This window comes from Osmerus mordax, chromosome 13, assembly GCF_038355195.1.
Source record: "Osmerus mordax isolate fOsmMor3 chromosome 13, fOsmMor3.pri, whole genome shotgun sequence".
Lineage (NCBI taxonomy): Eukaryota > Metazoa > Chordata > Actinopteri > Osmeriformes > Osmeridae > Osmerus > Osmerus mordax.
Genome location: NC_090062.1, coordinates 9384251 through 9406961, shown reverse-complemented (window position 1 = coordinate 9406961; position 22711 = coordinate 9384251). Strand labels below are relative to the sequence as shown.

General features: G+C 39.4%; 3 protein-coding genes across 4 annotated transcripts in view; all 3 read left to right on the top strand.

Moving 5' to 3' along the window:
* Nucleotides 1-460: 460 nt before the first annotated feature.
* On the top strand, nucleotides 461-1447 carry rxfp3.3a1 (relaxin family peptide receptor 3.3a1). The gene has a single exon (XM_067249273.1). The coding sequence runs from the start codon at nucleotides 461-463 to the stop codon at nucleotides 1445-1447; it is 987 nt and encodes a 328-aa protein (XP_067105374.1).
* Nucleotides 1448-2950: 1503 nt separating this feature from the next.
* LOC136955052 (mortality factor 4-like protein 1) lies at nucleotides 2951-8761 on the top strand. Its single transcript, XM_067248639.1, has 13 exons — nucleotides 2951-3089; nucleotides 3775-3821; nucleotides 3933-4000; nucleotides 4215-4301; nucleotides 4434-4472; nucleotides 4791-4871; nucleotides 4968-4993; nucleotides 5125-5213; nucleotides 5328-5429; nucleotides 5611-5699; nucleotides 6198-6370; nucleotides 7414-7498; nucleotides 8225-8761. Exons 1-13 carry the CDS (start codon nucleotides 3050-3052, stop codon nucleotides 8307-8309), a joined length of 1011 nt encoding a protein of 336 aa, XP_067104740.1. The 5' UTR covers nucleotides 2951-3049; the 3' UTR covers nucleotides 8310-8761.
* Nucleotides 8762-11082: 2321 nt separating this feature from the next.
* The window catches only part of uacab (uveal autoantigen with coiled-coil domains and ankyrin repeats b), a 30624-nt gene continuing 18995 nt past the window's right edge, over nucleotides 11083-22711 (top strand). Inside the window, exon 1 of one of the 2 annotated variants that reach the window (XM_067248677.1) lies at nucleotides 11083-11266. In XM_067248677.1, the coding sequence (XP_067104778.1) occupies nucleotides 11219-11266 (48 nt within the window). In that variant the 5' untranslated portion in view covers nucleotides 11083-11218. The remainder of the gene's footprint in view (nucleotides 11267-22711) is intronic. The other variant, XM_067248679.1, reaches the window with a different exon arrangement.

The window sequence follows — 22711 nt, the reverse complement described above, 5'->3', positions numbered from 1 at the left end:
ACCGACTAATACACCAATATAGGCTACATCATATTGATGTTTTGTAGGCTACTACAGAGCAGTCGTTCTTAATATAATTAAGATATTAAATGACAAGGTGGCCTAATGTTTTAATTTTCTTTTATGGTTTTATTATTTTTCTAGACAGCATGTGATCACTTATTGCAAGAGGAAAAAAGCATTACGTGGGAGCGGTTTGGATTTAATCTTTGTTGAATATAGTGCAGTCCTATTGTCAATCAAACGATGGCACCAATAGCCTAAGCGTAGGAGGCAGGGCGTTTTGGCGAGCTGCTGATATAAAATGCGGAATTTGAAAGTCGTTCTATATATTCTGTTATTTTGCAGTGAAAGACATTGACCGATGTAAATGGATTGATACTGATAGCCAACAAATAGGTTTTGTAGCAGAGATTTTGTTACTTTTGGACTTTTCACTTAAAAGTTGAACACAGAAACAATGAATGAAGTCAATGGAAGTTGTTTGTTGAACAAGTCATTGACAGAGGATAACCGTTTCAGTAACCTGGAGGATATCGACGTGACAGCGGACGGTAGTCCGGCTTTGAGGTTCCTGATCTGTATCATCTACTCGGTAGTGTGCGCTGTGGGATTAGTGGGCAATTTACTAGTGCTCTTCTTTATAAGAGTTAAACAAGAGAGAAAAAAATCAATAATTAACTTTTTTGTTCTCAATTTAGCGGTGACGGACTTCCAGTTTGTGTTGACGCTGCCGTTCTGGGCAGTGGACACAGTTCTGGACTTCAGCTGGCCGTTTGGAGACGCCATGTGCAAAATCATTCTCTCCGTCACAGTTATGAACATGTATGCAAGCGTGTTTTTCTTGACAGCGATGAGTGTGACCCGATATTGGTCTGTTGCCTCCGCTTCAAAAAACCGAAAGAGACTAAACCCGTGCTCTGTCAAATGGGTGTGCGTAGTTATTTGGGTATCAGCAACAGTTGCTACTGCACCTACCTCCATATTTTCTACGGTGATGAACGTGACAGGGGAAAAACTCTGTCTTTTGAAGTTTCCCGGTGGACAATATTGGTTAGCTGTGTATCATGTTCAGAAAATACTATTTGCCTTTGTATTACCCATGGCCATCGTCTCAATAAGCTACATAATGCTTCTGCGATTCATCCGCTGTCGTAGTATGAAACCAAACAATCCCAAACGCAGATCTCAAGTCACTAAGTCTGTGTCAATTGTTGTTCTATCATTCTTTCTTTGCTGGATGCCTAATCATGCTATCACTTTATGGAGTGTGCTAGTCAAATTTAACGTGGTTAATTGGGATCAGTCATACTACATTGTTCACACTTATGTTTTCCCGGTGACAGTCTGCCTGGCGCACACCAATAGTTGTCTAAACCCTGTTATTTATTGCCTTATGAGAAAAGAATTCAGGAAGAAATTGAAGGACTTAATTGATCGGAGATAGAACATTTTAAGGCACCTGTGAAAATGGTGAAAACGCACACTGGTAAAAAGAAAACCAGGCGCAGAGCCAGACGCACGGCTGATGCGAAATGTCACAAAGTAGCCTATAGGCTGTAACGCAGACAACAAGAAAATAATGTTTGTTAAACATTGTATTGTAATTATATTTAATTAAATGTACATGATTTGATTGATTTTAGTAACATGAGCATGATGAATAGCCTGCTGTGACTGTCAATTCATGAACATATGTAGCCTAAATGCATGCCCCATGGATTGACCAAAGTGTTCTGAGTGATTGTTGTCTTTATCTTATTTAGGTTAACTAATGAATGCAACATATTATGACATGCATACATTGCCTGTAAAGTATTTCTGTGCAACGCGTCGCTTAATTGTATTCATATCAATTAGCCTAACTAAGCTATAAGCTATGTCGACTGATGTAGGACATTGCATTGCAAGCTGTAAAATATGAAAATACATGCTTTTAAAAATACAGTTGGACTAGTTTGTGATGTCTGTCTGTATCACGTAGAGTGAATTCGGGTAATCTGGGAAATGTTGTGCATGCATTTTCTCATGGGAGCTCCCTGTGACACCATACCAACCAAGTATTCAGGGCACTACACTGCGACCGAAATGGTCGCATTTGCGACCTTTTGAAATGCCATTGCGACCGTAATTTTTAATGGTTCGCAAATGTATCACTGATTATTTTTGTGCTTACCTTAAGTTTTAGGCAATATGCTATGATTTATTATGAGCATTTGTTAAAATAGTAAGCTAATGTGTATTTTAAGAATACGTTTTAAAACGTGCTCTGAGCATTCAACACATCAAGTTGGCTTTAGCCCCGCGTCAAAACAAAACACGAAACATTGAAGCTTCACAATGAAGGTATGAAGCACTTGAAGTGTAGAGACAGGTAGGGCCTACATATACCATAACACAGCAGCACTCCTGGCATTTTGGCTAACTGCCATTGCAAGCCATGTCTCTTGAGGAAAAAACAATATCGCGCTTGCACGGTCGTAGCTCATTTTCTCATTGGTGGGCCAAATTCTCTGTGTGGGCAAAGCAGAGAAAGGGGAGGTAACCTTTCCCCTTATGAGGACATAAGGAGAGTGTACAGCACTGGTATTGTGATTTCAGTCACATATCCAGGCTAACATCCAGGCTAAACCTAGAGTAAAATGTATATGGACTACACATAAGCTATGTCATAGGAGGGAAAAAAACGAACTGGAGTTGAGGTGTCCCACATTACTGGAATCGTTGTCTGATGTCTGCTTCATTTGGGGGGTGGGGTGGCAAAAAACATGTACAGTTGACTAAGAATGCATTGAGTTTACTTTACAAACACTGTAGGCTACTATGAATTTAATCATTAATTTAATCGTGTGCAATTGGAGTAGCTTGTTGTATTGTGTTGTTTGATGGCCATAGGGCCTATTGGTCACCTGACTGACACACACAGCAAAGCTATGCGTCGCTCGAATGACGAAGGTGGCGCGCCCTCGCTTGTGTTGTGTCTGGAAGAAATGGAAACTGGCAATGCACGAATTTGATCATTCAGAGATCCGAACAGTTGAGTCTGTGAATGGCGCCAAAACAAGACCCTAAACCTAAATTTCAAGAAGGTGGGTTTGATTTGTTATGAGTTTTAATATGGGGTAATTGATTCTTCCGCTTTGGCCCTGGATCCTGCATCCTGCTAGAGGACAAAGAATTAGCAGCTAGCTTGCGAGGCAGTCGTTAACTAACTGTGCTTCTCTCTGCGATTATGGAAGCAAGCTTTTTTACGAAACAGAATCAACCATGACCTGTAACATACTAGCTAGCAACTTAACCCAGCTATGTATTTGTTGTTGTTGTACCTAAGAACATAGTCTTACGGTGCTAGTGGTGGCTAAGCCAGATTAAAGCTAGCTATGCTAACCTGCAACGCATAGATGCCAGTCAAAATGTATTAGTTAGAAAAAAGCAGAGCCAGATTACTTGTCATTACTGTAGACAGCCGTTTAATACTAAGATCATCTATATTCAATTATAGCTTGCATTATTCATAGCTTGCGTTGTTCGAGATTCTGTGTTGCTAGTTAGAGCTAGGTACCTACATAACCTGCTTGCATACTAGCTATCAAAACAAAAGCTGGCAAGGTAGGCCATTCTGCCCCCTGTGTTGTGGTGAGTAGCTAGTACAGTAGCACAAACAAAACGACAAAAGGATGGATAAACATGGGAAAGCGTGCACGCTAACATAAATAATCATCCTGCTACTTTTTAATCATTCATCTTTTCTGCATTTTCGTCCTTGTTTTTTAGGTGAAAGAGTTCTGTGTTTTCATGGGCCATTGCTGTACGAAGCAAAGGTGAGCTCACCCTAACCCATTTGAGAGCATTAAAACGAATTCATTGTAAAAGCAATTTTTATATTTACAGATAATAATTAACTTTGCCTTTGTTTTATTTTCGATTAACAGTGTGTGAAAATCAATATCAAGGACAAGCAGATAAAGTATTTCATTCATTATAGCGGATGGAATAAAAAGTAAGTCTCCTCTCCTTCCCTTTTAAATATGTCACAATACAGGGCCATAGAAGGCCCTATCACTTGTCTAGTTAAGTGAGCCACATATTAAATTAACTCTGTGTCAAATCAGTACTTTAGATATTTTTTCTTGAATATGATGCTTGGTTTCTTTAAGCCTAACATTTAAACAGTTTATCTATGGATGTTACCAACAAGGTTTAATTTGTTTCAGCTGGGATGAATGGGTTCCTGAAAGCAGAGTGCTCAAATATGTGGACAGCAACCTTGCGAAACAAAAAGAGCTTCAAAAGGCCAACCAGTAAGTCCATATATATTTCTTGACAGACATGGGGTTTGTGAAAGTTCTATAAAAATGTACTGTATTAACATCAATTCACAGCCTGTAAATGCAAAAATAAGATACAATATGTCAATATCAATGTCTCCTCAGAAATGCCGATGATGACTCGAAGATGGGAGAACATAAAAAGTGATTGCAATTAGTTTGTTTCCTCTGTTTGATTTTGAAATATAATTACAGCACATATATTTTGCTACTTGTTGCCTGTGAGCCTTATGAAGGCCTTGCAACGGTCAACAAAGAATATTGCAGATTTCTTTTATTAAGTTGAGTTAAATATATCAGTAACAATACATGTAGTGAAAAAAGGAACAGCATATGGCATGGATGATTTTAAATGAAAGAGCACAAGTCTTTATGACAAAATCATATTGTAGGATTTGATAGTTTATGGTCTGGCTTCCCTCCTGTAAGTAATGAATGTTGTGGTGTTCGTCTCTCCTTCAGGGATCATTATGTTGAAGGAAAGATGAGGGGTGTAGCACCGAGCAAGAAGATACCAGCTGTGCAGCAAAAACATGTTGATCTGTAAGTTTGGCAGGGTTCTTCCTTTTTTATTTGAGACTTGGTGTTATAAGATGTACAAAAGGTAAGACCTCTAAAAATGCTTTTGTTCCTCCCCAGGAAAGCGAAGAAAACGAAACCGAAGAGTAAGTCAAATGTGGCCACGTGGTCGTAACCCCTTCTGAAGATCTGAAAGTACTTCAAATAAACCATATATATTTTTTAGGACCTGCATTATACTGTATACTCCAACTATCATTGTTTCCATCTTTTTTAGCACCAGGGGCTGGTGAAGGCACCAGCACTGGAGAAATGCCACAACCACCACGAAAGAAAAGGGCACGCGTCGACCCTACAGTGGAAAGTGTAGGCATTTTTGTGTGTGTTGGGGAGGGTGCGGCTGGGCATTTGCTGCATTTTCAATTCTTCATGGCTGATTTACCTTCTGTAACCTAATTATGATTCCCTTCTTTTTACCAGGAGGAGACTTTCACCAATCGTGTGGAGGTAAAGGTGAAGATCCCAGAGGAACTGAAGCCCTGGCTGGTAGATGATTGGGACCTCATCACCAGGCAGAAACAGGTCAATGTTGCTAAGGATTAGCCACCAATCATCACATATGTCCCGATGGTTGTAGCTTGTCAGACATCGCATTACATAATCATGGGCATTAATGAAGACGGCAATCTTTTTGCTGTCATTAGTTTGTCAGAGTTTGTAATACCTTGGTGTTAAATAATTGTTGATTTTGCCTTGCCTGCAGCTCTTCCACCTGCCCGCTAAAAAGAACGTAGAAACGGTCTTGGAGGACTATGCAAATTATAAAAAATCTAGAGGAACGTCAGACAACAAGTAAGAAAAACTTGTATTTCCTGAACTCAAGCTAAAATAGTTCCCCTTACCAGCCATGATACCCAATGTTCTTCAGATGAAACGGTTGATGCCATAATTTGGCTTTGTTTCTCAAGTTAACCAGTTATCATCTGAAATGTAGCAGAACAGATTTTAGACACTACAGTATATTACACATAATTGATTGTGGTGAACTACATTTACTTCTACTAAAAAGCTTGGTCACAAAAGACACCTTACTTTGAAGTACCCTCATTCCCACCAACAATTTGATGTATTAATGGCACTTAGCACAGGCTTTTATTGGAAGCAATTTACCATGGAGAGTGCACATACATTTACAGAGTATAATCCAAGCAGTTCTTCAGCCCACTGCAATTGGTGGCACAATGCCTCACTGCAGTGCCACTTTAAGCTCACATAGGAAATTTAAACTCCCAGGTGAAAACTCTTCAGTTGAATATCATGTTTATTGTATACCTCTTGCTCCTCGCTCAGGGAGTATGCGGTGAATGAGGTGGTGGCGGGGATCAGAGAGTACTTCAATGTCATGCTGGGCACTCAGCTGCTGTACAAGTTTGAAAGGCCCCAATACGCCGAAATACTGGCCAACCATCCAGAAGCCCCCATGTCCCAGGTGTATGGAGCCCCGCACCTGCTCCGACTTTTTGGTACTTGTCCCTGTACACACACACCAAAAACACACTTTGGCACCCTCAAAAGCTTGTACATATCGACACACAAAAGACAAGCATATAGACCACCATGCCTATAAAAAAAATCTAGACCACAAAATCTTCACTGCAGTTACATCTTACAATCCAAATGTAATACATATTTGCACTGAAGAAAGTGCTAAATAATTTCCCCCTGTATCCTCGCAAGTGCTTATCAGAAATCAAATATAAAAGTGCTTAAATAAGCAGTGATGACAATTGATTACTCTTTAGTGCAAATCGTTCTGGATTTGATTATGATAATCATATAATTATTTTGAGATATGCAAATGACCAATGAAGGACACTAATAGCTTTTAATTGTTCATCATTCAGTAATTAGGTCCTGTTGAACCTAAAGTATTTTTGAGTAAGGTGTTTCATAGTATTCTCCCTTAAGTGCTTCGCGTCCATGGGTTGAAGCAGAAATAAAAAACGTTAGCATTTACCACTGCCTCAAATGACAGCCCAAGGTCCCCAAGGTTATTAGTCTGTTAATGAAAGCTGCAGAGCTATAAATGCCTCTTTCAGAGGCTTAAACTGCAGAATGCAGCAAGAAGCAAAATCCCCCCATGGCAATGTATGAGCATTTCAGAAAATAAGGATAATAGTGGAATTGTTTCTGACATAGGTGCTCCATGTCAGCCTGTGAATCATTATTGGATTATCAAATCAACATGTATTTGTAGTCCTTTTTACAAGCAATGTCACAGAGGGCCTCAGATACGCCCATAGAACTGTCCCTCAACCAACCTAAACCCTCAAGGAAGACAATGAAAAACTCCCAGAAAAACTCATTCGAGGAGAAAAAATGGAAGAAACCAGTGAGATTGAATGTGCAAAAGTATTTACAGTACTGAAGTGAGTGAGTGTCGACCATAAATAGACGTTGAGATGTTTTTTGTAAACATAAGATATTTTGTTACATAAGATATTTTAAGTCAATTTTCGAAGCCCTATGCTTACTGTTGCATATTGCACTTGTGTTCATTGTACAGTGCGTATTGGAGCTATGCTGGCTTACACACCTCTAGATGAGAAGAGTCTGGCTCTGCTTCTCAACTACCTGCAGGACTTCCTCAAGTAAGACATCTTTCCTCAATTGCATGTCAACTAGTTGAGTCAAGCTAGGCTTTGCACCATTTGGAATAATTATATGTAGAAACTACAGTCTCACTGTTGCAGTAGTAGGCCTGCTAATGGAAATGGTACTTAACTTGTCTTAAGTATGTTCAGGTCTGTCCAAGAAGTACATAGTACAGGAATTACAAGTACCTTCACTGACCTTCTCAATTAATTTATTTTGAAATAAGGGTGCAACATAAATTATATATGCATGTGCAATTACCCCAACTAAATTCTGTTAGTATGCCTTGAACAAGTATAACAGTAACTGGTAGGGCTTTAAATTATGCAGATAGCAAATTGTTTCGTATTTTCCTGTTGACCAATTTCTCCTTATCTGATGGCCACAGGTATTATACACTGCCCAAAAAAATTTAAGGAACACATTGAAAACACATCAGATGTCAATGTGAATAAATATTATGTTGGATATCTATAGCTACTGATATTCCATACCCTGATAAAAAAATATCAGTGTATATCAAGACTAACCTCATTAAGTGTCCAAATGGAGTCTGCATCAGAGCTGTCATTAGTCAAATCTGATAGCTGTTGTGTAGCCTGAAACTTGGCTTTTTATTTAATAATTGGATATATTTTATCTCAATGTTCTTGCTGTACCACACCATTAATTTCACATAAAGAGCAATAATAATTAAGTTGTTTTGTGGAATGTCATTCTAGGTATCTTGTGAAGAACTCCTCAACTCTCTTTAGTTCCAGCGACTACGAGGTGGCACCCCCAGAATACCACCGCAAGGCCGTCTGAAAGCTTTGAAAGGATGTTCCTCCACTTACGAGACTGCTGCCTCCCAGGCCACTTGTACAATAACTATTTTTATGTTTTTGAGTGGAAAGTTGGACTACATTTTTCACTTGAATTTCTTTCCAGAGGTCCCAAGAGTTAGTTTTGGCTTTGAAAGGTGACCCTGTGAAAAACAAGTTAAGGCTGGAGTTGCTGTCAGCCATTACTTTTTTTTGTCCTGTCATTACGAAACAAACAGGATGGGCATGTTTCTCAAGCAGCTTTTTGATGTTAATGTGCATTCCATTGAATCAGTCTCATTTATTGCTTGCAAGAATCTAAAACTATTTTTTTCTTTTTCATGGGTCCAGTATTTGTCAGAAAAACAATGCTCATGCTTAGTGAGAAGAAATCTTTAGTGGATATGTTATTCTGTGTTTGTTTGCCATAATTTTGTAATAAAGACATTTCTACACAATTTCACCAATGGCAAATAACTTGCCATTTTGTGCCAAGTCATATTTTTTATTATCGGAATCTTTGATAACCCTAGCCCATTGAAAATTGTCCAGATACCTTAAATACGCTTGATATTGATGACCTTTCTTGACCTGAAAGTTTTTACTTGACCAAATGACATTTGAATTTTACATATCTTTACTGAGTACCTAGATGATGAAAAAACAACACAAATTATGTTAAATAGAATTTTAAAACATCATAAAATGTCCACTTTCATTTTCATGTTGTTGCATGGCATTATTGACCACAAACTAGTTTGCTGAAATGTACTTGTGATAAGGAGGAATTAAAGGGAATAAATGACCAATGAACCTATGAACAGTTTACATACTTACACTAAATGGTCCAAAGTATGTAGGCACCTGACTGTCACACCTATATGAGCTTGTTGGACATCCCATTCTTCAACCATATGCATTAATATGGAATTGATCATTATCCCTTCTCCATCAAACTGTTGTACACTGAAATAGAGTACAACTGTACACTACTTCAGTGTAAACATTGGGCACTCTCCTCTGGTATGTAGCATTATCCTGGCATCAACTACATCCAGATTTGCTGGCCGTAATTACAGAGCAGGGATCCATAATATGACCCTAGATTGTTTCTATTTTGAAGGTTATTTGCTTGATTTAACCTGTTTACAAAGGTTTTTTTCTGTGGACATCCAATTGCAACAATTATGTCATATTGGTAGGAAGGCAATGCATACAGGTTCAATCTACTAATACTAATTGTGAACCTATGGCAATGCTATGAGGAATCCATGGCAACACTGTTGCTATGAAAACTGAGAGCTACACTCCGGACATAGATAAATGAGAATGTGTATGCATAGCAGTATAACTAGAATCTTAATGTAGGTAAAGTCATTATATGGTGACTAATGTATGTCATACATTTTATTATTTATTAAGTGTTTATGTTAATGTGACAGGAGACCCTTTAATGTTATAATAATGTATTTAAATTTCTCACAATCAAAATAGATGAAGAAAATTATTTAACTTTAAGTAGTGCTGATACTGATGATGTTTTTTTATTTATTTTTTTACTATTGAGCCCTTCATAGCATCATATGTTTAGTTTCTAAACCCACATTTTTAATCACATTTTCATACTTGTTTCATCACAAGTATATTATGGCTCCAGGGCACATTTCTAGCACAGGCTAATTTTCAGCATGCGAATGAGGATTTGAAGAAAAAAAACTAAAAACAAGGTACTCTGTCTTGTCTAATTTACATTTACATTTAGCAGACGCTCTTATCCAGAGCGAGCTTGCTTTAATTGCTCGGTGTTATAACTTCCACTAGGATACCTAGGGGCAATCATGACCTTTTGTGGGTCCCCAATTAAATGTATTTCCTTTGAGTTGGCTGATACTGAAAAAATATTGTCCTTTTCCTTGTTCTGTGATTCATTTTGTTCTTGCATGTGTGCATTGTGAAATGATGTTGTACAGCCACTAGCCTGTTTAATTCCTTGATATTTTAATACTGAAATAGTATGCTTCCTTATCTTGGAAGTAACACAGAATTGTGCTTATTCTTTGCTTATTATGCCAGATACATTTGTAAATGGCAAGACATCTCAAAGTAGCAGGGCCTTTGTGCACATTTAGGGCCAGAAGGGGGCAACCTTTTCTACTTAGTTACTCTATTGTTTTTGACCTTGTCATCTGTTTGTTTTGTACAAATGATAACAAGGCAATTTAGGTGTTAGCAGTGCCTCTTTTTAATTACCATTATCCCTTTTGCTTTTAGATAGGCCGGTTTTTGTTTTCCTTTTTATTGAAAATGCTCCTTTAATGTGAACAGGACATTCTTACAGATAGCTGCAAACTTGTTTGATACTGTACATAGGCCTATACACAGTCTAAACAATTCCTCATAACTTTTGTGTGCTTGTCTTGAATTGGCTCCTTTTATTACGTCAAACCATATTTAAAATGACACGTATAAATGATCGAATAAGGCAAAGCAAAACAGGCCCTACAGTAGCCTATAGACTTATCCCGCCAGTTTATATATTTCTGGCCGGATCCTTCCACCCTCAGGTAAAGATTGACGTCACCACGCTCAGGTTGTCCTATGCACTGTCCCAGGATATCTAGCCTCAACTGCTCAAAAGTACCGATGCCTCATCGAACAAGGAAGTTCCTCCCATCAGAGCGGATTGGTTTAAAACTAGAGAGTGTTGCGCATATTTGAGTCTCATTGGCTTAGAAAAGGTCAATTTTGAACAGGTCCACTGGTGAGGAGTCAGGTGAAATCGACGTCCAGTGGTCAGGAGAGATTTAAGTTTATTTGATTGCCTAAAGACAACGTTTCACTCCCAGATAGGTAGAATTAATCTCGGCGATTCGATTTTTAACATTCAATAACATCATCAAACAAGAAGCCACAATGAAGAGTCTGAAGTATCGACTGAAAAAACACGAGGTTACCATCACAGTAAGTTCATTTTTTTCTAAGCGATGGAAATGCGATTAAAGTAGCTTTTCAACATAAACATAGTTTACATTATTTTACACCAAGGCTATTGTTTAATGGCCTCTATAACAAGTCTTAAAACAATGTTGTAAACAGCTGTCATGAAACTTACTCGGTCCAACCCAACTAAATCCCAGGAATGTTAGACATTAAAATGTCGTACCACTTCGGGAAGTAATTGTTGTCGGCAATTGTAGACCATTGATTTCCTTTTTTACGTAGTTTAAGCTCGACATCCAGTTGGCGGTGATGTAACTGTGCCGAGCACTCAACTGTGCAGAATAAGCAGTCCCATAAAGAAGGAGCATGTTTCACTTATCAATGCGCTGAAGTAGGCCGAATCTTGTTTCCTGATTCTTTTCTTATGCTGGCCCTTTACTACCTAGATTTTGCTAATCAACGACTTAACATTGGATTGTCCCCACACAAACTATTCCCCCCCATAGCAGACTAGCTTCTTATTTACAAAGGGCTGAATGTCCAAAGTGCCTTCATTAGATGTGACCATTAAGATCCTACTAAGTGCAGCAGTAGCTATGTGAAAAAAAACTGTAGACAGTGAGAAGCCCTTTATCCCTATAGTAGCCTAATTACCATGATAAAGGCACATGAACACGTTTTGGGCCAAATCCAGAAAGACAAGTATGTTTTAGGAATTCTATAATGGTGGCTATTTTGTATGGCAGTTGAGTTGCTTCAGGCCTTGTAGTATAAGTTTCAGTCATGAATGAGATGTTGGAGATGGAGTACAGAAAATATAAACTGTTGAATGTAGTTAAATTGTGCAAATCTGTCATCAGTTACTCATGGCCTCAGGTTGGGTGAAACATGATTGGCATTTAAGCAAGGTTTTCATGAGGGATACATGTGGACGGGACAGTTGCACATTGCCGTATGTGTCAATGTCAACTGATGGTCACACGTTGCAGTTTAAACCATGGGCAGCCCCAACATTTTAAATTTTATTACATTCACCCCAAGCAAGGTATGTAAAATGGTGATAAGGAAAGACAGACTTTGTGTTTTACATCCGTAATTTCTGTTAGTTTTCCACCCTTAAATTGAAAAGCACAAACCAGTTTCAAAGCAAGCCTGTGGTAAAAAAGAAACACACCCACACCTTTTGAGTTTCTGTTTTTTGTCATTTGAAGTCAATAGTCATGATGAGACATGGAAAGAGGGAAATGTTACTAGTGATTTAGCAGCTGTGAGTATCAGAAGAGAGTCTGGAATGAGAACAATAGTTGAATCCCATCCAGACTACAGTCACTTCAGGATACCTTCCACTAGTTGTGCAATGTATTTTTCTCCACACACACTGCTTTTTGTACTGGGCCTAATGTAAGATTTTAAGGATTTATTTAAGGTTTGTGGGGCAAAGGTAGCTGTAGGCTTACTGTTTACACTCCATTTTGACAGAGATTCTCTTGTGTTTGGACTAAAAGGTATTGCGTTAGGGTTACCTACTGTAACTTTTCTGAGGTAAACTACTTACTGTCAACATTAAGTGGTTTCCAAACATTTCACACTATTTCTTGGAACATCATGTCCAGGTAATTAAGTGTAAAGTGCTTGATACCATATTTTTACAAGATTGTTATGGAATTTTTCATTGAAAACACCTGAATGTTAAGCAGGCAGCTCAAACATTCAAAGGAATTGCAAATGTCTGATTAAATCTGTGCCAATGGATGTGGTCAATTGGCCACAGAAGGACATAGTTTCTGTATGACCCTCAGTGATTATTTGGAGGGCATTGGATGTAAGATTCAAGACTCTCCAACTTTGTAGAATCCTGTTGGCCAACACACAAACCATAACAAATGTGTGGTAGGCATTGTGCTTTAAACATATTTTTGAATTTTTCATTCATTTCTAGCCTAAGTAAAGTGTGACAGGAAAGATATAGAGACAGATGTATAGAGAAGACAAGCAGCAAAGGTCTGAGGCCGGATTTGAACCCAGGCCACTGCGGTAAGGCCTCAGCCTACATGGTCTGCGCACTTATCTAGTGAGTTGCCGGGGCACCCAAGGCATGGTGTTTTATTCATATTTTTGTTAAATTTCTTTTTTTTTCTTTTCTTTTTTTTTTTTACAGAGAACTGTTATTTTCATGAGGTTTCTTATGAGTTTTTCACATGGAAGCACATGATGCGGAGCGTAACTGTGGATCAGCTTCTAAGGCCTAGCCATTGGGAGAGTTCAGATGAAAAGGGCATTTGTGCTCAAATGCCCACACTTTTTGTTATAAGCAATTGGTCTTTGTGCTGCTTTTGGCCTTGAATTCCAATTTAAGTTTAAAGAGTATTTTATTGACGCCTCGCTTAAAGCTGTACTTGGTAACAAAACTGTGTTGGTGGTCAAACGATATTACGTTTTTTGTATATATGCTATTCAGGATATTCAAATTTGAAGGTAAACATTTGCTGTCTGAACAGGGAAGCTTGTTTTTAAGCCATATGCTTATTTTTCCATGGAGATGGGTTATGTGGGTTTTCAAGGTGTCAACTCACAACCTAGCAAACCAAGGTGACCAATGCACACTTTATGGATATAACTTGAGGTCTATAAGTACTAGGAATTAGGTAATGATATGCAGCATAATGTATAATAATTTGACACAGATGACGATATAGCCTAAGGTGTGACTGTATGTTGAAAACTGGATAAGTATGATTTTAAGGTTACTGATGTAGCCTAGATGCTCTGTGTTCATTCATCTGGTTGCAAAAGGTTGAGTGCAATTACACAGTATAGTAGTTGCCAAATTTTACAATGTAATGTTGGATCTTCCATAAATCACTAGATGTCTAATCTCAACACAAATGTGACAAACCAAACGATACTGATGTAGACTTCAAGTGAGACGACAATGAAGCTTCAAGTATCAGTTGCCAAAGACCACAGGTTAAATTCTTCAGAAATTCTAGGATTTTGGCAATTATTGTTGTCTTTGTTTTTATGTCAATTCATGATTATTAATGAGGAATTTCATGATTATAAGATGATTTAAAATTATACCAGAGTTTTGATTGAATATATTTAATAAATTCAACAAACTGACAGAAGGAATGACAGAAGGAATATTCATAATGATTGTTAAAGTATTTGCCACCAATAGAAATATCTGCACTGATGCTTGCATTTGATAGTATAACATGCCATGCAAATGTATTAAATGTAGGTCCACAACCATAGGGACCACATGCCTAAATCTTAGACCTACAGAAAGCAACATTTGGGAAATGCATTCTGTTTTGGCCTTGTGGGGAGTCTTTTCTTGGAAGTGAGATTTCGGTGACAGGTCCATGCTTTCTTTCTCTGGTATTGTTGTTTGCTTTGTTGTTGTTGCTTGCCTCTAGTCTTGTCCTTCCCGTCCTCCACTCCTGCCCTGCCTCCCCCCGCAACACAATCTTCTCCTGGTCCCCATGGACAAAATGTCTGAAAGAGACTTGCCCTTGAAGTGGGATCTTTTTACAGCACACAGAGCAGTGAGTGGGAAAGATGTTGGTGATGGTGGGTGGTGGGCGGGGCCAGTTCTTTTGTGGCAATAGAGAAACCTCTCAAATGTTTCAAGGTTGTCCCGGGAAATGAAACAACAACTAGAAAACTGGTCATGAACAGATACTTTGGTTACCTTTCTGTCTAGCTACTGAACAGACATTTAAAAAAAGTGGATCCCCTCAGGGTATCAGAAAACAGATTGAAGAAACAAGTAGAGGAAATTGGATTTCACAAGGTTTCTAGGTTTCTCACTATTGAAGTTTTGAATATTGAAGTATGGACCTCTGGATGTAAGTATGCCCACTGGAATGTTACGCTCAGTCTGAAGTTTGCCAGAATGTGGCAGTGGCTATAAACTCCTGAATGACTTTCTATCAAGTTTAACAGCTCTCAGTTCTGGGCTGAATGGCTGACCCCTGCAAGAGACAGAGGAGCCCACAGACATGCAGGTCACATTTTCAATGAGTGGGGAGGTGAAGCTTGCTGACATGCCAAACTCACCAGGCATGATTATCCTGCTGTTGCCACTGATGAAATGTGTTCAGAGTTAACCTCTCCCTGTGTTTTTGGGACTCCATAAAATACACTATTTTCACATCCACGAATGTGTGGTTTCTCAGTTCTTTGCCATTATTTGTCTCAGTTTGTTCCTGGTCAGAGGTCTGGTTGGCATGATGCCTCATATCTGTCCGGGCTCTCCATATGGGAAATCCCCCGGCTTCGCCCCCTTTTTATTTCCACATGATATGACAAGGAAACTACTGTATTAACCCAGGAACCCTATTGTCTATCCCTTTCTATCCATTTTCCTCTTCTCCTCTCACCCGCTTTCTCTGTGCCAGTGTTGGAACACAGTGCTATCAAGAACAGCCCCCTTCCCCCTCAAGAAGCTTTGGAGTGAATCGATACATTGTTGTCCCAACAGAAGTAGTCTTTGGAAGGTCCTGTTTAGGGAAGTTTTTTTTCCTGATAAAGGCTTAGATTCTGAATGCACAGTTCTCCTTAAACAAAAAACTAATCCTGATGCCTCAAACCATCATCTATGTAGGCCTGTGTAAGTCACTACACAGGCTATTTGGTCTCATTTGTTTTATTCCAAATGCTCACTTTATGAAAATATTGTTTTACATTTCCCAAAGATTCCTTCACAACCACCATCCCCACTGTGTGCATTAGATCTCATTAAGCCTACATTAGCACAACTAAAATGAATAATTAGAAAGATGTTTTGCATGCTGTGAGAATATCTGTCTAGCTTGACCTTTTGAAGTTATTCATTCTTAATAGCGGTTGAAATTGGTGTCCTAAATCATTTGTCTCCCTGGTTTATTGCAATGGCCTAACTGTTGTTAGGTTACTCTACCTGGACACATTCCATTCCAGTGTTGTTACATTGTATATTGTATACATACAAAGTTACCACAAAATGGAGAGGAGTTAATTAAACAAATAAATGAGGAATCATTTATCAAAATCATATCCTATATTGTATCAAATAGCATGTAATAGATTAAGTATGCTTTATTGTATAATGTTTAGACTTTGGGAACTGGTTAATTTAAAGTAATTTTCACAGGTAAAAAGAGAACACTACATGGGCATAACAGGCTCTAATTTTCAGTTTAACGATTCTTAACAAAACATTTGGTTTGGCCTACACTAGTAAATATGCAGTTCGTGCTGGATGGCTTTCCTGTCAAAACTTATTGTTAGAATAACAGAAACTCCCCCTATCCATGTTCATGTTCATTAGAGGCAAAAACAACAGCTTTATTTGCCATGTTGTTAGCATTGGCCGCAGTGGAAAGTAAACCCACCATGATAAAATCAAGTGAGGTTTGTTGTAGAGGTCACGCTCAACTGGACTGCACAGTAGCACGAAGTTGAACCCCTCAGCTTAACCATACTCCAAACAGTGTGCCTTTTAGGATTAACGTCTGGCTCCACCGACTGACCATGAAGTCATCCCCCAGTAGACTGCTTTCTCATGCTGTGTTGGGATGTGACGCTCAGACCCTGGGGGGGAATAGATAGATGGAGGGATGGCAAGGGAAGGGATGTGGGGGGATGGGTGTGTGTGCTGGATGTGAGGTGGGGATTACCACTATTGGGGGCATTACAGAGGCAAGGGGGACCAGGGCTAATCTATGGGCTCCAGCTGACATCAGCACTGCACACACACACACACACACACACACACACACACACATGCGTTGGGTGGAGGCATGCAGAGCCACATGAGCACAAACACCATTCTGCTGATGACAGACAAACTCTGGAAAGGATACCAGACAAAGCTGATATGCAGAAAAAAGAGACTCGCTCTCAGAAACACTCAAGGTGAGAGCTCATTCCCTAACATGGATTGAATGCTAAACAGCAATCAAATCAAATGTATTTGTATAGGCCCTTTTTACACGCAAGCATGTCACAGAGGGCTTCATATATGCCCATAGAACTGCCCCTCAACCAACCTAAACCCTCAAGGAGCAATCCTTGCATTCTCTTCAGTTAGGGGGCCCATGTTTTGGTATTTGCTGGGATTTTGTTGTGACTCACACAGTGCTGCCCTCTGTTGAGGAGATGGAGACACACCATGGTCAGGTCAAGGCTCTGAAGTATCCAGAGATTAGTTTAACACTGGGAAGTAAAAAAAAAACTCCAAGCGTACTCTGTATTATTTATGTTCATATGTTGGCCAAAATGTATTCTGGACATAAACAAAATGCTGTAGCCTGGCATCATATCGTTAACATGTTTTTATCACATATTTAATGAAATACGTTTTCAGAAGGTCTGTTGACTACATCTATCAAGTGTAGTAAATAATGACTGGTTAGCAAGTCCATACTTGTTGAGCATCTTCCTTGCTGAGGAATGTTTCTATGCCAATACCAGTTTTCTTTACACCTCATCAACGATGTCTCATTTGCCATAGTTGAGGTATTTTTATAGTAAACTAATCAGCATAAATGTAAAAACTGGCTTAAATTAAATGTCTTTACATAGATGTTATTTACGTCATAGGTCTTGAACAACATACAGTTTTTATTTTCTTGTGGAAGAAAGCACATGCATATCTGGGTGTGTAAATGCCATGACATGTAGCTCCTGGCAAAACAATGATCGTCGCCCCGTGTGTGTACCCAAGCACCAACATGCCAGTCATTTCAACACTACCAAATGTGGGCATGGAGAAACAAATGACGCTCAAGGAGCTTCCTGTACAATGGTTGGTTGACCTCAGCAACTCCTCTTCATGTTGTAGCCCGTGTTGTAGTGTTCATGCCCTAGCCTGAAGCATGGAGACCACGCCCCCACACATCTGCAGCTCTGATATGTAGGTTATGGAGAAAGCTCAAGTCACCGATACAGAAAACATCAGTGGAATTATTACATGGAATTTTTTTACAGGAGAGTTTAGAGTTGTTGTTTTAAAAAAATATATATTTATTGTTTTGGCTACAGCTGTCTGACCCTGTTGCTGGGTGAGGGCTGTGATCATTGGTGGCTGGTGACTTCATTGTTAAGGCACTTGGATCTGTAGGAGCAAACGATAAAAACAAGCATGCATCAATGTGTTATTTTTTGCTTTAAAGATGATAGTAGTAAGCAAACAATAATGATTAATTTACCATATATATTTACACAAAAAAATGCTATAAAGTGGAATTGAAAATGAGTTTTAAGTTCATCACACCACAGAAGAATGTGTTGTTAACTACCCATCCAAATTTGAATGAAAAAAAACAGACAAGTATGTAAAATTAGAATGTATTGAATTTAGCAACACTAGCTAAATCAATTGCAGAAATCAGAACAGACCTACCTGCAGTCTCTGAGTGTTCTATGCGTTCATTACTTTGTCTTTGCATCGTACCAGCTGAGTAACAGAATGCAACCGTCTGTGATCTGATGTAGATGGGTGGCTGTGACGTAGATAGGTTGGGGTTTGCCCCGCCTATACAAAACCTGAGCTGAAAACGGAAGAGAAACTGTTCAACGGTCTAACTCCACATTTCAGTGCAACAAAGTTTTAGAGCTTTGCACATGCTTTCAGCACCTAATTTCTCACACATATAATCTACTGAAAGGAAATAATGGAATTTGCTTTACAGCATCTTTAACTACCAAACGTGTAAATACACAATGACATACTTCTTGACAGATTTCATTCATTTGTCAGCCGCTGTATTCTTGCCAAGCAGGAAGTGACTATACAGTACTAATAAAGAATTCTTGGCAACCCTCCTTCCCCAGACCTTACAGCATCTATGGTTGGGCATTGTATTACTAGTGATCTTCCACCTGTATCCCCTTCATCCTTATCTTCCTCATCCTCATCATGTCTGTGCCCCTTTCATGCATCAATGTCACAGAACTGCCTGGGAATTAAAGATGTCCTTGGCAAAAATATTGTGAGCTCCTTGATTTGGAAGCTCACTCGTCCGTTCGATTTTACTTTCATTTAAAAGAAATAGGCTCACATGCCCTTATTGTTATTCCTCTCGGTTCTTTTCAAGTCAGACTAGATTAACGCCTTGTCAGCTCCATCATGGCTTTTTATGTAGCTATGCTTAGCTGCGGTTGATAACATATTTATAAAGGGTTCTTTCCAAAGGCTGTTTACCTTGCTTTTCCTGATAAGCTACTAACTTATCTCCAACTGTCATTTGCAAGACATAAGGGCTGATTTGATATGTAGCTTGGAAACTGTTGATGGAAAAACTGGCTTGAATCTGACTTGATTTAAGTTATTTTGCTACCCCCTAATCTATATGTTTGTTTATTGTTGACACATCATTATTAAATTACAAGAATCAACCTGTACAGTATGTGTGCTCAACTAAGTAACTTCCAAGTCAATATCATGTCTACTTCAAATACTTAAAAACCAGACTCCTCTTTAAAACTTCAACTATACCTTCAAATGGAGGTTTCTGAAAATGGGTTCCATTATTTCATGGACACCTGTTTTATGATGTCATGCATTTGGCAAAGAGGTCAATGTGGCAGTTGGCCATTGGGGAGACAGCAGATCCCTCGACCTGAAGTGGAAGTCGGAAGTGAGGAGAAATAGCAAGGACGAGTCCTGCCCTCTGGGTCAAAGATCCCAAAGAAGAATGTTAAAATGCAGCTGGCCGCCGCCTTTAGAGCCCATCTTGGAAAAGCCCTTGTATGTAGTGATGCATCTCCAGTTTACCTCAGGGGCTCTCACTCACTAATCGACCTTCGGAATCCTTCAATATCTTCAGACAGTTCTATATTGAGTCACCCACCATCTGTCTGGGTATTTGTGTAGAATAGCAAGCTAGAATCACTCTTGATTATTGTGCAAAATAATCTTTTATGTTTCTAATATTTCAGGTTGTCTTTGAGGTTTTGCTCTCAAGGTTGTTTTTTGAAGTAATGTTGTTGTGGTTGACTGTATTAATGGGTTAGTCTTGTAATGGGTTCTAGATATCTTGGAAACAACCCTTTTCAGTGTTTCCCCTAGGTTTACAGCTTTGGGGGGGGGGGGGGGGGGGGCGTCGGCATCTAGTTTGTTTAATAAAAAAGCAAGCTATAGACATGTTTTATAGGAAAGGTGACCTTAAATGACTTATTTTGTGATCTGGCGCTAAAATAATAATTATAAAAAAAACTTGACCTTCCAGAGGGGGTGGGGGATGCCGTTGGGGGGGTGGGGTGCCCCCCTAATATAATGGTATGGAAAACACTGCTTTTTAATGGTTTTGGAAATGGAATCAACACGTATTGTTGAATAAAGCAGGTACCCGGACAAAAATGTAGTCTCTGCAGTTTACAAATAAAATGAGACTACAACCCCCGACCTCCTCTTCTCCTGATGTAAGAATCTCGTGGGGGTGGGGCCTCGCAGGCTGTCACTCACCACTGAGGGGAAGGTGGGTGGGGGGTGTCTGTCTGAGCCTGCCCCCCTTGGAGTCAGCTCTGCCCAGTGAGAGTGGCTCTTTCTTTAGCTGCAGGCAATGGCGGCTGCATTCCACCACTTAGGTGTCTCTCCCCACCCCTGGAAACTTGGCCCTTGGTCGCCAACTTGCTAATTAAAGCATCAATTTGCCAGCTCAGTAATGACAGATCCGTAGTCCATGCTTTCAGTCTTGCTGTGTTGCTCTCGAGACTTCTCAGCCACACTGAACCCTTCCGGACGATGTCACAGGTGTTGCATAGCCTTTAAATGCTTAGGCTATTACACCATTTCACAACTCCCCAAATCAGTTTAATGCATGTTTTAATCTTGCAAAACTAAATTCCCATTTTCTAAACGGGTGACTAGTATCAGCAATCTACCGTTAAGTCTGAGAGAAAATGGGCTGCAGCTGCTACCGCTAACAGGAGCACTACTCAGGCTTTTCCACTAGAGATGTCCCTTCACCAGAACTGAGTAATTCAATATATGTTTAGTGAAATAACTGTCATAATAAATGTTGTATAGTTTAAAAATGCACTAAATCCAACCGTAGTCCAATATATTAAAGTACATGTGTTTGATTCGGTTAGGAAATCGGGCTATTAATCAGAAGGTTGCCGTGCAAAATGACATTGTGTCCTTGGGCAGGGCAATTCACCCTACTTACATTGGGGAATGTCCCTGTAACTGTAAGTCGCTCTGGATAAGAGCATCTGCTAAATGACTAAATGTAAATATAAACCGTTATGTGCGTGGGTCAAGGTAATTAATGCTAAATACCTCCATTATTAGTGCTTAATTGTTTTCTGAAAAAATGTCATTTGTTGAATCAACGAGTTGCTTTTCAGTTTGTGTAGGTGCTTTCATGAAATGTTTTGGTATTTTAGGCCATTAACATGAAAATTGTCAGAGCCACAGCTGTGCCTGTGTTTCACGTTTAGTGTAGATTATGGTTTTCCCTGCCCTTGTGTTTCGCTGCCTGATTGCCTTCACCTGTTTCTTGTTGAGTTTTCGGTTTGCTCATTAATGCGTCCTTTCACCTTGTATTTAAGTCCCGGTTTTGCAGTCAGTCATTGTCGGATCTATTTAGATATTTACTTCTATGTCTATGTGAGGATCCTGCCGTGTTCCTGTTTTATTTAAGTAAAGTTCTTGTTATCCTGCATGTCTCCTTACATTTACATTTAGTCATTTAGCAGACGCTCTTATCCAGAGCGATTTACAGTTAGTACAGGGACATTCCCCCGAGGCAATTAGGGTGAAGTGCCTTGCCCAAGGACACAACGTCATTTTGCACGGCCGGGAATCGAACCAGCGACCTTTTGATTACTAGCCCGATTCTCTAACCGCTCAGCCACCTGACTCATTGCGTTCTTGTCCATGAATGTTCTTGTTTTCCTTCAGAGTTGCATAGTAAACTCTACACTTTACGGAGTGAATTCTTTACTGGATGCCCCCTCCTTCTCCACTCTTTGCTTTTGTTTATTGTTTTTTCACCCCCAACTCCCCACTTATTTTTGAAAAGCACAATGACAGCTTTTGCTGCCCGTCCTTGATAGGTTGCAGCAATCACAGATGCTGGTTGGACCACGTCCACTCCAGTGAGATATTTCCACTGGCATGCAGCTCTGTTTGTGTAACAAGCCAATATGTGAACACAACAAAAGAATAATGGGTGCCCTCAGTTTGAGGCCCATTCCCCCCGCCCAGGGTGATATTTTTGAATTTGTGTTGAGAGGTGACGTTTAGAGAGTTGCTAGGTGGAAGAACTTGTGAGCTCCGATATCCCCCTCCACACCCTCTCTCTCTGTCTATAAATAATCCTGACTGACTTGCTGCTTGTTTACATCAGAAAGTATTGTTAAGATATCAGCAATGTGATAAATTCTCATCTGAATTTCCATTGTTAGCTGACACTAAGGCCTATTCTGTTCTGAATGCAAATCAAATCCGTGCGGGTCCAAACCACG

Excerpts from the sequence above, each read along its gene's own strand:
- LOC136955052 (XM_067248639.1), top strand. The coding sequence starts at position 3,050 with ATGGCGCCAAAACAAGACCCTAAACCTAAATTTCAAGAAG. Across the intron at positions 3,822-3,932 it reads CATTGCTGTACGAAGCAAAG|TGTGTGAAAATCAATATCAA; the intron begins GTGAGCTCACCC and ends TTCGATTAACAG. Across the intron at positions 4,302-4,433 it reads GAGCTTCAAAAGGCCAACCA|AAATGCCGATGATGACTCGA; the intron begins GTAAGTCCATAT and ends ATGTCTCCTCAG.
- rxfp3.3a1 (XM_067249273.1), top strand. The coding sequence starts at position 461 with ATGAATGAAGTCAATGGAAGTTGTTTGTTGAACAAGTCATTGACAGAG.